This window comes from Lates calcarifer, linkage group LG10, assembly GCF_001640805.2.
Source record: "Lates calcarifer isolate ASB-BC8 linkage group LG10, TLL_Latcal_v3, whole genome shotgun sequence".
Lineage (NCBI taxonomy): Eukaryota > Metazoa > Chordata > Actinopteri > Centropomidae > Lates > Lates calcarifer.
This window is the reverse complement of record NC_066842.1, coordinates 20,403,367-20,417,835: the sequence shown is the minus strand read 5'-3', so window position 1 is coordinate 20,417,835 and position 14,469 is coordinate 20,403,367. Positions and strand designations below refer to the sequence as shown.

The following is a 14,469-nucleotide window of genomic DNA, read 5'->3' as shown; positions in this document are numbered from 1 at the left end:
CTGTTAAGTTACACAATGATTATTACACAGCCAAAGGAAGAGTCACACAAGAATCACGCCACACCAACTTCCTGTACTTCTCAGTATTTGCTCAGATTGTGTAGGTCATTGTTTTGTGTACACAGCAACATGCTGGCTATAACATTAAACACCTTCACATGACATTTCCAATTAGCTGCTTGTCAGTATTAGAAAATCATTTTGACTGAGTTGCAATAAACCACTCTGCTTGTTCAGTAGGTTGTTATGGACAAGTGGGGAATCACTAACCTTGTCGCTTTAGTAATTTATGTTCTTACCCCTTTAAGACTGTCTGCTAACACTAAGCATAAAACACTAGTACTTTGGGGATTACAGTACTCCAGTACCTGAACCAGCTGTAATGCAGGCAGAACAGGTTGGTAATAATATGTGTCAAACTGTGTGCACACTCATTTTGACTTGTTATCTCCACACAGCGGCAGCTAATACTGACACCTCCCACCCATGCAGGCCACCTCAGTAATGCACCCAATACCTGCCTGTCATCTCTGTCTTCACTGGCTGTTAGCTATTTAACCTTTCCTTGCACTCCACTTCCTCTCTGTCTGTGGGATAGTTCACATCTTTGACTTCAATTCCCCACCTGCCATCCCCATCCCACTATGTGGCTACTGATGCTGTTACTCTTCTTATGTGTCCTGCATAGCCAAAAGATCCCTTCAGCATAATAACTAATTACATGTTTATTCAACTCACCAATAATAAAATAACTACTCTTCCTACTCTCTGTTTTCCAGGATAAATTGAAATGAGCTGTTCAGCTGGTGTGTTATATCTGCATCATCAGTTGAACTGTTATGAAGCTTGTACTGGATAGAATGTATGCCCTGTAAGTCAGTAGGAATACAGGGGTGGGAAACCCCTTTAGAGTCAGTGTTTACATAGTTGTATATACAATGCATTATTTTAATTACCTGTTACACTAGTTCCCTTTACACATATCCTTTATATTCAGGTGAGACCACTTCTGCTTATATTCTGTACAGAACATGTCTGAGTGTATATGTTCCATTATATGATTACTTAATAATTTGCTTCATTTTTTTTAAGCAAAGAATAAAAGTATAAAGATTATAGAGCTTTTAGGCTTCATTTGACAAATGTTTTACTAACTGAATATTATTGAGCAATATCAGTCGGTAAGTGAAATTCTCTTTTCTGACTGATTTGCAGAGAGCTGGCAAACTCAGCAACAAGTGGGAGAAGGAAAATACGGGTGTGCTCACCCAAAAAACATTAACAGATGTTGACTTAGAAAAATATGTACAGTGGCTGCAGAGAAAGTTTAATTGTCCTAAATATGCACAGCAGGAAGAGTTATAAATGGTGATGGACTGAAAACTTTATACTGAAGTTGAAGTGTTGCTGCTGTAGTGTACATCAAAGACTGATAATAACTTATAAAATGAACCCAAAGGTAACATTTACCATCTACAGCAGACATCTTAACTTGTCATTGCAGAAAAAGCACAGAGGTCACAAATACTGTTAATGATGGTTCTGCTCTGTTCAACTGTCAAGAACCAGTATGCACAGTACCAGTACTCTGAAACTACAGCAGCTAAATGGAATTCAGTCAGCATTCATTTTATAATTTACACCAAAACATCCTCAATTAAATGTCATATGAGTCTTATTTGTATAAGTTTGGCCATTCACGCCACAGTGTCAGAGCCACTAGTCTGCTTTAATTTGATTTCTCTGAGAGAGAGTATTGTTAGGTGGAGAGGGATAGTGATTTAAGCCAGGCAAAAAAAAAAAACAAAAAAAAAAAAAAAACACAAACAACAACAATCTGGGCCATATACAACTGTGGAATTTAAATGTGACCAGTTTAATAGGTCTTAGTGCTGTTTGGCTTGTAACAGACCTCTGGTTGCCTCAGAACAACCACCAGTGATAACTGATAAATCCTGGTACTCTTCTGCTTCCAAGGTACAACTTCTAGACCCCCCAAACACCCCTGATCTTCTGTCAGTGTGATGGATGCAGAGGTGGTTCTGCAGGATGAGGACATGGAGGGCTCGTGGACGCTGCTTTCCTGGCTGGCGGCCTTCGTCATGGTGTTTGGAGGGGCCTTGCCCTATGTGCCACAGTACCAGGAGATCCAGAAGAGTAACAACAGTGAGGGCTTCTCCACCAGAGTCTGCCTGGTGCTGCTCATAGCCAACATCCTGCGCATATTCTTCTGGTGAGGATGAGATGGAGAGAATTTTGTCTGTCTTTCAGATTTTTTTTTTCTGTCTTCAATCTTGCTTTCTTGCCATTTCATGCCATTTACGAGGTCACTCCTCAGATCCGTTTTTTGTGTCAGAAGTTAATGGAATAGGGAAAAAAATCATATCACAGAATAAAATGAGACTGATTATGCATTCATAAGCATGTGCTGCTCTTTTCGAAGCTTTCTGTAATTGTTTTACACACGAAGGAGCACAAGTCGTTCTTCCAATTCGAGGGACAGGAGAGGGAATGTAATAGATCATTTATGGAATCTGGTTAAAACAGGTATAATTTAAAAAGCTATATCTGTGCTCCCTATAGCCTATATGACATGTCCAGTTATAAAATCCATGTAATTAAATTATTTTCTTATTAATCCTATTTTTCTTATTTGTTAACAGCGTTGTTTACATGCCTTGTTTATTTGTTGTTATTATTTTTTATTTTCTTGCAAGCAACATATTGATTTGTTGTCTACTCTGTATTTTTTCTACAAGTTTCCTCTTATATGAAAAATATATTTTGGTCATGTCATTTTAGGATAGGGAAACAGTTTGAGCTGACACTGCTGCTCCAGAGTGTGGTGATGATCCTCACCATGTTTGCCATGCTCCACCTCTGCTGCACAGTCCAAAACACCAACCGAGTGAGCACCAAGCGTCACCGACTTTCAGGTAACTGGCTTTGTGCCAAAACCACTTTGACTGACAGCAGTCATAAAGAACCACACAATAACTACTGACACAACAACCTAATCACATGTATATACAGTAGTCACAAATCATTTCATGGCAGTAAATGACATATCCAGTATGCTGCCTCTCTGTATCAGGAGTTTAGATGCCAAGTGCTTCAGCTCCTACTTCTTACCAAAAGAGGGGGCCATTGGAAAAGCTTAGATGGAAAGGCTGCTGTTTTCAAAATGCTTCACCTGTGTCAGCCACTTTTCCTGATTTCCTGATATCTCATTTAATCATTTTCCTTATTCTTTCTTGAATGGTTGCTCTTGTCTTCTTTTGTCTAGACATTAATGTACATGTTATTGTGCAGCAGTAATAGTAAAGTCAAGAGGGTAATGAAAATAATGGTATCATCGATATTAAGATGTGTAAGAAAGTGCAAGGGAAAGCAGAAATGTCCAATGGATATATTAGTTGCTGTACTGTCACACATGAGATTAGTCTATTCTGAGCCTGAGTGTGTGTGTGTGTGTGTGTGTGTGTGTGTGTGTGTGTGTGTGTGTGTGCAAGTAAGAAGTGGATGAGGCATTGGTGCTGGGTAAGGGACAATTGGAGAGGAAATGAAGAGGGCTAAGATTAAGCAGACCAATATCAGCATCCACTATGCATTGTGTGTGTGTGTGTGTGTGTGTGTGTGTCTTACGTCTGCACGTACAGAAGAAGGGAGCCCTTCCAAGATTATTTTCAGGGTCACTCTTTATAGGGTGCTGTCTTTTATGGGTAATTGTGTTTTTTTCTTACCAACGCTCGAGTTGATTGCTTTTACAAATGGGCTGACAGAAATTCAATCTAAGTACAATTTTTATTAGATAACAGCCTACGGAAGGAAATTGAATGATAGAATCTTGTAATACTCTGATCATGCAGAGCAGCATGCATTATTAAAGAAATAAATTATGACAAATGTTTGATTTTATGTTGATTGATGTGTGCGGATGGAAATCTTTCTGTATAAAGAAAAACATAATGTTAGTCTGTTTGTTTCGCTGTCAGTTGCAAATCTTTTAAAGTGAAATTTGATTGAGGAACTAAAGATTGTGTGTGTGTGTGTGTGTGTGTGTGTGTGTGTGTGTGTGTGTGGACGGACGGACATGAGAGTAATGATCATCTGTGCTTCTCTTGTCTCAGCAAAGAGTCAGTGTATTACTCACCCCCCCCCCCCCCCCCCCCCCCGTATTAAGGCCCACGCGTAAACTTTTTCATGGTGAGTAAAATATTATATGACGCCTGTTTGTGGATTGTCTGCTTTCACTGAGGGTGGATGATGTTCATATATTTTATTTATACAGAAAGCGATGGTTGATTAAAAGCAATATAGCCCAGGATCAAATCTTCATGCACAAGTTTGTCCGACACAACCCTGGTTACTAAAACTGAGAATGACCACCCTCTCACATGATGGCCCCCCCACCCCCACCTCCTGGAAGGCGAGCCTGAGATCATGTTTCACACAGCGTGGGTACGTTGGGGGGATGGTGGAGTCAGGACAAGATTAGCTCAACAGCCCTTCGTCCCCACTGTCCTCTCCTCCCTCCATGCCTCCATTGCTAAGTCTTTCCAACAGATCAGGGTCATCTCTATGTTAAGTAGTTTCCTCGCCCCAAGATGCATGTTGGCATGACTTCCAAAAATGCAACTATTTTTAGGGATCTTTCAGGCTGAGATCTCTCTCCTCTCAGCATCGTTCTCTGCTCTTTATCTTTCTCTTCTTCCACCTTCCCTCTTTTTTCCCACCTTCCTCCACTGTCCTTCTGTTGCTCTTTCACCTGCTCCTGCCTCTTCTTCTCTTCTCCCTTCCTCTAACTTCTTCTTCCAGTAGGGACATCTGAGGTTGCCAAAGTCTATGTGTGTCATACCGCAGTCACCGATGATCCTGCTGCTCGCCTGCCAGCACCTGTCCCCCACTTACTGACCTCATTTTCCACTTCCTAATCACACACACACACACAAACACAAACTGACAGATAAGGTGCAACAGAGAATCCCTTCACTTGTCTGTGCAACTGTTGGTTATGCTGATGATTCCTACCTGCTACAATCTGTTGTTGCTGATTGTGCTGACCTCCCTCATCCTCCACCTGTTCTGGGTCCCTTTCGCATACTTGTGAAGGCATTTATTGCCATGTATTCCATATTTCAGTGATACAAAGTATGTCTGCTGAATTATCCCCTAAGGACATTCAGTGTTCCTCTGATGAAACCTGGCATACTGTTTTGATTCATGTGGTGTCCAACCTTGCGCACAGAGCTTTTTCCACAGTATGCAATCGACTATGCATTGTTGCAGTGACGCTTTGACGTAACTTGAATAAGAAACATATTCAGGCCTTTTTCAAAACAAGTTTGTTTGTGTGAGATCCAAACTGAATTTGATCATCCACCAAATCTGCTGGTCTGCTTTGATACTTGTTCACTGCTGTTTCCATCCATGGTACATTTGCGTAATGCTTTTCCTCTGCCAGGAGTCAGTGCTGGATGCCTTACTGATGTATGCTGGGAAAATGGAAAGCAATGAGTTGGGGGGTGGAGGGCACATTAACATGACTGAAAGGAGTGTGGTCAAAGCCCTCCTCCACCACAATCCTCCTAGGGAAATAAACATTGTGTTGCATCACCTTGGGACTGAATGTTATTGTGCATTCATGTAGTGAGATATTTTAGCTTATACAGTTATACAGTTTTGTTGTAGTCAATGAAAGAATGCCCTTACTGATGTTCTTATGTGTGTATTGTGCTCTGACTATACACACAAACTGTACTACAGTCTGACTGGAGCCAACCTACAACCAGCATTGTTCAGGAGGACTCAGTTACTGTTTCTTTGTCCACTTAATTTTCCATAGTTCTTTGTTACTATGGAAAATTGTCCATATTACCACTCCCAGGTTTGGACTAAATTGTCAGTGTGACATTCACCTGTCAGACTGTAACTTTAAGTACACATACATAGTAAGAATTCTTTGTATTTGGAGATATTTAAGTTGAATAACCCCTTAGACCACAGTGAGACACAGTACTTTTCTCAGCAACCAACATGAACACACAGCAAATGCAGTGGGATGCCTTTTCATTTAAGAGGAGGCTGAGTGAGAATCAACATAATTAGATCAGGAATTGAATTTTCAAATCAGGTCACCTTCATTGTCATTAATGAGTCTGAGCAGGTATGGACCAGGCGAATTGGTTTGTGTGTGTGTCTGTCTGTCATAGGCTACTTTTGGGGGCAAATTAAGTCATTAATTAATTGAAGAACTGTTAACTTGGGACACCCTGTCCAATTGGTGACATAAACTTCTTAATTGGGAAAAGGCTGATTTTTGTGTTGGTGGTTAAGACTGGGGTAAGAGTTAGGCAAGTAGTAGTTATGGTTAGGGTTAATCACTAGGAAATGAATGCAAGTCAATATAATGTCCCCAAAGGGACCTGTGTGTATGTGTATGTACTGGTATGCTCTACTTGAGCTTTTCTTTATGCCACCTTATTATTATTGTTGAGTATTATTAACTACAGAATGAAAGATCAGCAAAAACAGAGGCAGTTTTTGATCTGTGTCAGCATTGTACAGAGCCCATTACAATGTTATTCTTCACATAAACATCAATAGAGGTAAAACCCCTTAAATATCTATATATCTAACTGTGAAAATATTTTCGAAATAAAACAAATGTATTAATTTCTCCCTGAAGGATGTGCTAAAAGTGAAAGTTTGGAGCCCAGTGTTTTGGCCGCCGAGTCTTTGTGATGGTCTCTACACTGAGCTGACTCAGAGTTATGACTTTGCACTGACTTCCAGTGGCTGCCCCAGGGTGCCACATTAACAGTCCTGGCCTTATGATACAGGGATTGGGAGGCTGATGGGAGGTGAGAGGAGAGAATATGTTCAAAGGCAAATGTGACCTCAGGCTACAGTGTCAGGCTTGGTGCAGTGAAAGTCGGGAGTAACTTTGAACAAGTGAAAACATGAAACATAGGGGCTGGTGAAATGCAGAGCAGAGACAAATTGCTTACATATGTTATGCTGTTAATGTGAATTATTTAAGTTTCAAAAATTAAATGTTCAGGACTGGAATTGGATCAACTAGAAGTTCATTTTACATGTAATAAAAAGTAGAACAACATCCTCCTCTTCTGGTTGGACCAGGTAAAGCACATTCTAACTACTGTAACACCTTTGATCTTAGCTCTAAATATTTTATTTGTAACCTGTACATACAGTTTTACAGCACAGTTTCACATTTAACTCACCAATGTTCTCAGCTCTCATCTACAACCCCACTTTGTGAGTCACCAAGCACAAAGCCACAATTGCTATTTAACTTGCTGTTTGTGGGAGCCAGTGAGAGCTTACCAGACCATAAACCGAGGAAGAGATGGGACTCTTGATTGCTGGTGTTGACCCTGCGGTCATCCTTAAAACCGTAAGCTCTCAAGTGGTGAAAGCAATTTCAATTTGCTCTAGATAACCTCTTCAGTAGAGGCTACACAGACCAAACACTGTAAACGTGATAGGAATTATTTAAAGAGTGTGGGTTCAGTCACTGGCTAATTCATTGTCTGTAATGTTGCAAAATGAGCTTTCACTCTACTCTTATTTACACAGGCAAGAACAAATGAGCAAATGAGCAAATGTGCTATTTTCCAGCGATTTATTGCCTCATAAAGTCACACCATAGCTGCTGTGCACTGAGCAGAGGTAACTAACTTGGGTCGTTCAGGCTGTCTTAGAGATGGAAACCAACTTATTTGATTTGGCGTATACTGTTTTAGTGATTTATCAATAGACAAATAACTACTACTGGGGCTTCAGTGCTCTTTTTTCTCAAGTATAACTTGATGGTAAAGGAGATCTGAATATTTAACCTTTTTACTTTACTCACATATTTTAATTTTTTAATATCTAACTCAGTGAATTTTTACATTAGGTCATACTGACAAATCTCAATCATCAGGAGGACCTTGATAAACTGACATAGACATGCTTGAGTAACATTTGAATGAGGCACATGCCGAATAAAGCAATTATTAAAAATATTAATTAAAAATACATTCCAGTGTTTCTGAAATGTCAGTGTAAACTTAAAAACTGTATACCTTCTACAAGTTCAGTTTTGAGGATCTCATTTGATGACAGTTCAGTCCAGCTCCGCTCTCTCCCATATTCTTGAAAAGAATTCATGGATTAGAGTCAGGAGACTCAAAAACCTCTCCGGCAGTCTGCTGCAGCATAACCAGCTCACCTCATTATGCATGAACAAGTCTCTGTATTTTGTCTCACATTCTTGTATCAGTTCCCAGAATTGGCGATAATTCAGTGTTCTGGCGAGGATGAAGTTGATAATCTCTACAAGCAGCTGCATTACTTTCTTAAGATCCATGTTCTTTAGGTTTGCCAGGAGAGCTTCTTGGTGAATAATTGGGATATCCTCCCTCTTCCACAGCAGCCTGATAAGACCCATCACTTTCCCACACGTATTAGGGTCGGTCAGTGCACACAGATGTAAAATCTGACCGGCTGAGGTTGTTCTCTTAAAAAATAAAAAAGTTCTCAAGTGCATTTAAAATGTCCCTTCCTCTGGTTTGGCTTTGCGTTGGCAGCGAGCACAAAAGGTTTGTCGCCAAAGAGCCGTCTTTGGGGAACCAGGCCCAGGTGCATAGTTGTGCAGCATCACTAACGTTTTATCCACAGCCAAGGTGAAACACAACAGCTGACAGATTCACACTCAGCTGCTGTCCATTGTATTTACCAGTCTATTCAAACAGTTTGTCCAACATTTGCAGCCCCTTTATTAGTTTTAAAATGGCCTCTTCATTCCTGAAGTCAGCGTATGTAATTTTGGCAGAGGACAACAAACACGTTGTCTCTGTAAATCATGCAGCAGTCGACTCTGATAAGTTTTTATGGCCCTTTAATTGAAACATCAAGTTCCTGAGTTTCATATTCCTTCTCAGTTTGCTGCAAGGTGGGAATTTCTCACTAATGCTAGCATGTATAGTTTTAATACGCTGTTACAAATTGCACTGTTCAAAAACATAGCACATTTTCTGGCATAATAAGCACATTGGTTTGAGTTGTTTTCCACAAAGAAATTCTCATCTGTCCATTTTTCCTGAAACTTTCTATATCCACTTCCTGTGCCAGTAATATTTCTCTTTTTTTTCTGACCTGTTCTCCCTGATACTCTGTATCTATCTATCTGTTCTCTTCCTTTTCATCTTGGCTGTTCTTTCTCAGGCCACTTTTGTTTTTATCAGGAAACCATCCATAATTCAATATGGCCCACTCATCAGATAGTGGTTTAATCTGCTGACCTCTCAATACAATTAAAGCATTTAGTAATAATAATAATAATAATAATAATAATAATAATAAACTGATGATCTTACAAAGGCCTATTTAGAAAATAGAGGCTCCACTGGCTGCACATCGCCTGGAGGCTGTGGGGTCTAACTTCTTATTCCTCAAGTTGTTTCCAAGTACACTAGTGCCCACATTACACCTGTGTACAAAATTAGTGAGTTGTGATTCTGAGTCACTGTGCCTATTTTATGGTTAACATATGCATTTCCCCAAGGTTTACATGTGAATTTTGACAGAATTTGAAGAAAAACTCTAGACTTACTTTGTTGCCTTCTCTGTGTGTTTGGTTGCATCTCATAGGCAGGGATAGTGAGTCTTTAACACTTGCAAACCATATATGCGCATTGCATTTGTTTCTGACTTTGACCCAGTATGCTGTCACAGTAACGTAATCACTGAATGGTGCAGTGCAGAGTATGGTGACTCTGCCACTCAGCCTTATCTGCAACACTCAGGCAATGCTGGAGCGGGATGAATCAGGTGTAACGTAACAAACACGAGCACACATACACACACAGACACACGGACACAAAGACAGATATTGTGCAACCCAACCAATGGAATTTACATATCCTATAACACACAGAAAAGTGTGCTGCTTACTTTCAGCGTCAAGTGTGTTTAATTAAACCCCTGTGATAACAGTTAAGTTTAATTAGCAAGTCAAATAAAGTCAGGCAGGTGAGAGGTGCTTTATTAGCAGTCAAGCATATTGGATTACTTGGGCAGAATATTTAAAACTAAAAATAAAATAACATGCCTCAGAGGGAGTATTTGTAGAGATATTTTTTTTGCTTGTAAATTTTCACAGAAGCTCACACAGGAGCTTTTTCCTAAACCAAAGATAAGTTTTGTAATTACCTTTTGGATTGAGGAGGTTGTTTTCCAGTCATTGTCTCTGCCTGATATGATTTTTAAGTGTAACACATTTGCAGACATTTCCATTATGTGGCATGCTGGGAGGTATTAACACATGAAGGTGGTGGAGTGACTGTCCCTTCTTTGTGATGGCTAAGGTGACCATGCAGCTCTCACATACTTTCTGTCATCCTCATGTCCTGAATTGAATTATTTTCCTGTGACAAAGTGTGTGTATGTGTGTGTTTGTTATACATTATATAATGCATACATTTTCACAGAAGACATTTTGAAAAGCACAGATGTAAATAATAACATGAACGATAGCTGAATTCCATTTAGCTGCCTCAGTTTCAGGGTCATGGTATTGTGTGCGCTGGCTCACTGTCATACTCACTCACTGAGACACTTGAATAGAACTGAGCCATTGTTAATGTTATTAATTACCTCATTCTAACCTAATCGGATAAAATGTGTGGGTGTCCAGGGACCTCTATGAAGCACTGCATTATACTGAAGGGCTGCTTCGGAGGTAGGTGGAGATCAGTCATAAATGTATGAAATAACGGTATATTTTGAAGAATATGACTGTAGGTTATAAGGTTAAAATCTGCAAAATTCACTGGGGTCCTTTGGTCCAATGAACTTGAGAAACCATTCACCCCAGATCTCCTAATCAGTCAATTTAATGTTCTAGTGTTAGTGCATGATTTAATGAAGATACCTTTTTATCAGGCATTTCACGGTAAGTGTGAATCTGATTTGTTCTTAATTGACCCACCTGGTCCAGAAAAGGTCACGTCAAACAGAATGGAAACTCAGGCTTTCCTCTCAAATGGAAAATTCAATGTTGAGCAAATTTCTCAGCCTCTCTCTGAGGGTCTGTCCTGATACCTTGTGGTTATTTATGGATGTGGGTTAGTCATTCATGAACTTGTCTTTGACCCTGTTGAACTGGTTGTGTCAGTCAGGACAGTACGTCACCTCATTAGACCAGCACAAGAGAGAAGACCTGACAAACAGACATCATCTATCACCATCCATCTTAGCCATATAACCCAACAGGTGTGTGTATGTGTGTGTGTTTCAGTTGTGTCTGAACATGAAGTTGATACCTCCTGAGTGACTGTTAAGTCAATGAAAGACCAGCCTTAGCTCATTCAGTATAGCAGAACTGTGGGTTTAATTTGGTAAAAAAATATCATCATGATAAATTTTGCTATATATTTATCACTAATCACAGTATGTGTAAATAATGCTACTATTATATATACATATTGTGACAATGACTACAGCCTGAAGAAACTAAATGTAGTATTTCAGGTCAATAAAAATAACATTGAAATGTGCAAACATGACCTGTAGTACTGTTTATTTTCAGTATTGCTTAATCTAGAGCTGAAACAATTAGTTGACTAATAGATAAGTTGATCAACAGGAAAATAATTGGCTACTATTTTGGTCATAAAATAAAGTCATTTTTAAGCAAATATACCAAATATCCAATGGTTCCAGCATCTTAAATGTGACACTTAGCTGCTTCTCCTTGCCTTGCACAGCTTACAGTAAACTGAATATCGCTCAGTATCATCTAGTAATCATTAGCCCTGTAGAAAACTTTCAGCTAGCAGCCTCTCACTTTTAGCTGTTGCTGAGCGTTGCTTTCACCGACAAATGGCTGTACATCAAGACACCAAAGATTGTAATGCTGCTATTGTATTCGCATCCACAGTACTGTCTGTGGTTAGGTGTAGGCAACAAAAGCATATTGGTTGAGGTTTGTGAAAGATAATGGTTTTGGTTAAATTTAAATAAATACAGTGTGTGTGTAGAGTCACTATCTTTCACTAACCTTATAACATAACCATAAATACTGTTGTAGTCACAAGAAGTCAATATTTTACTCACAAAAAATGTGAAAATTCTTGTCCATGGTCGTGACTGTTTCACAAACTGCTGTGAGTGTGGGTTGGTACATCATATCAGCTGTCACTAATTAATGTTAATTCTGTGACTAACTTTATGACTTTATGGTTTTTGTGCTCTCTGCAAGCTGCTGTCAGTGCTTGAACCTCTTCTTTAGTTGCAACAAATCTAGCAGTCAGATATTTTCTTTCTAGTGGACTGAAGGGGGGCATCCTCCCAAATGAACATGAACTGCATCATATCAATGAGTTAAGCTTATAAACTTTGCAGTATATTTTTGAATCATGACCTGCAGTATTTGGATCATGGAGCGTATACAAAATAAGGTGTGTGAGATTATGTTGTCTACAGCCAATGTGTCAGATATATAGGCTGTTTAATCATCAGCATTTAGGTATTTTTTTGTCCAAGACTTGTTGCTTTTCAGTAACAAAATCACCTCTATATTATATATTTTAATATTATTATTATATTATTAACATTGTTTGATCTGCTTTGTCAGCAGGTTTCTTGCATGTGGAGGGTAAAACAACATCACTATTTCTTTTCTCTCCTTTTCTCTTCACAGTCGATGGGCCAATTTGTTTTTTTCCCTAGCAGCTGGTACACTGTGTAAGCAAACTGCAGCCTAATCAGCCGCATTGTGGCCTGGCTGCCACAGTTATTAAAGCCACACACCAAGAACCACATAAAATGCAAATTCCCAAAGTGTACCTTCTCTAATGAATACATTTTAATTGTGTTGTGGTGTCCCTGTGGGGCAGTAGTATGTGGCACCATCCTGCAGGTGAAAGAAAAGATCCTGCACACACTTAAGTTTGCTGGTTTACTGTCTCATTCTCATGTAGTCTTTTTAATTAATCTATTGTCTTTTCACTATCCACCTTCATTTTTACCTCCCCTCTTCCACTGTTTCTTACATTTTTGGAAAATTATTTTTCATCATCTAAACAGCTTTGTCTCGTTCTCTCATAATCCCCTGCTTACCTATAGTAAGGAAAGCAACAAAGATGTGTTAGCTCTAGAGGTTTGCAGTTTTTGTCAGGTCAGCGGTTCAAACCATAGGGAATCACACCACAAAGACAAATGATGACAAATACTTAAATACATGAAGTAGCTACTGACAAAACTGCTGATTATGGACAAGCTGATATCACAGAGGAATAACAAAAAAACTGCATGTAGGGTAAGCAAAATTATCCACGCGATTCTTGGAGGGTTGATACACATCAGTCCTTGACTCCACAGTGTCAAGAAGGCAGCATGATAAACACAGATCCCTGTGAGGTTTAAACTCATTATTCCCTCATTGAGCCGAACTAAAATGAGCACAGCCTCAACTGTTCCTCCTTCACTCCCCCACGGCTTCGTTGCTCAGTGTGTTGTGCCCTGATCAGACCCCATCAGAGGGAATGTGATAGAGTCAAACTTGAAAAACCCTCTGGCTCGCTCATTAAGAGAAAACTGCCTGTCTCACACTCTGTCTCTCACACACAGACAGAAGTATAATACCCATGCCCTGAAGGAAATAGCCTCAGTAAAACTGCTTACTATACCACTGGTAAAACAACCTTATTTCAGTGGATAATTGGCCAAATATACATTGTCTAAGCTGATGGAGAAGTTAGTAACATGATCAGATCTGCTTGTGTCAGTTAATGCTTCTACCGTCACAGAGTTCATGAGTCACTCAAGAATTTGAGATGCACTTCTCACACGTGCCATGAAAGAAAAACAAGAAACACACATCCTCTCATAGAAAGTTTTCAAACTCTAAACTTTTGGGGATGATCCATTTTGTAGAAGAACAGGAACTTACAGCTGTGTGTGTGGTAGAGGATGTAGCAGGGTGCCTGCTTTCCCACTGTCCTAATTGGAGAGGTGATGCTGTGCCCTGGGCACTGTGCCATCCATGAGCCACTAGACTCGCGCAGACTCCTCTGACTCGCCTCCAACATGTCACGCTGAGCTTCCTGAGAACATCAGTGCCTGCAGGACTGGCCTCAAACCCAAACACACACACACACACACACACACACACACACACACACACATATGCACACACACACACACCTGTAAAGTCAGACCATGGCAAACATCCAAAACTGGCAAGAAAAATACCTGCGTCACTAGAAAAACTAGGATATCAGAAAAAAGACAGGCCACAAGATGATTACAGTTTGTCTGTTGTTCGCTGACAGTGTGTCTTTGTTGCCAGATGTTTGGAGTGAGCAATTTTGTAACTCTTCCTCAGCTGGTGCTCTTGCCGTTTCTGCAGATCAAATACTGTAGTTACACCAAAGCAGGACATCCAACAAGCAGCTG

At 39.8% G+C, this 14,469-nt stretch overlaps 1 protein-coding gene across 6 annotated transcripts in view; it reads left to right on the top strand.

Annotated features, from left to right (window-relative positions):
* si:dkey-246g23.2 (solute carrier family 66 member 2) overlaps positions 1–14,469 on the top strand; it is a 120,019-nt gene that overhangs the window by 36,230 nt on the left and 69,320 nt on the right. For all 6 annotated transcript variants that reach the window (XM_051073544.1, XM_051073546.1, XM_051073545.1 and 3 more), the window contains exons 2-3: positions 1,978–2,233; positions 2,803–2,936. In XM_051073544.1, coding sequence (XP_050929501.1) covers positions 2,025–2,233; positions 2,803–2,936 — 343 coding nt within the window. In that variant the 5' untranslated portion in view covers positions 1,978–2,024. The remainder of the gene's footprint in view (positions 1–1,977; positions 2,234–2,802; positions 2,937–14,469) is intronic.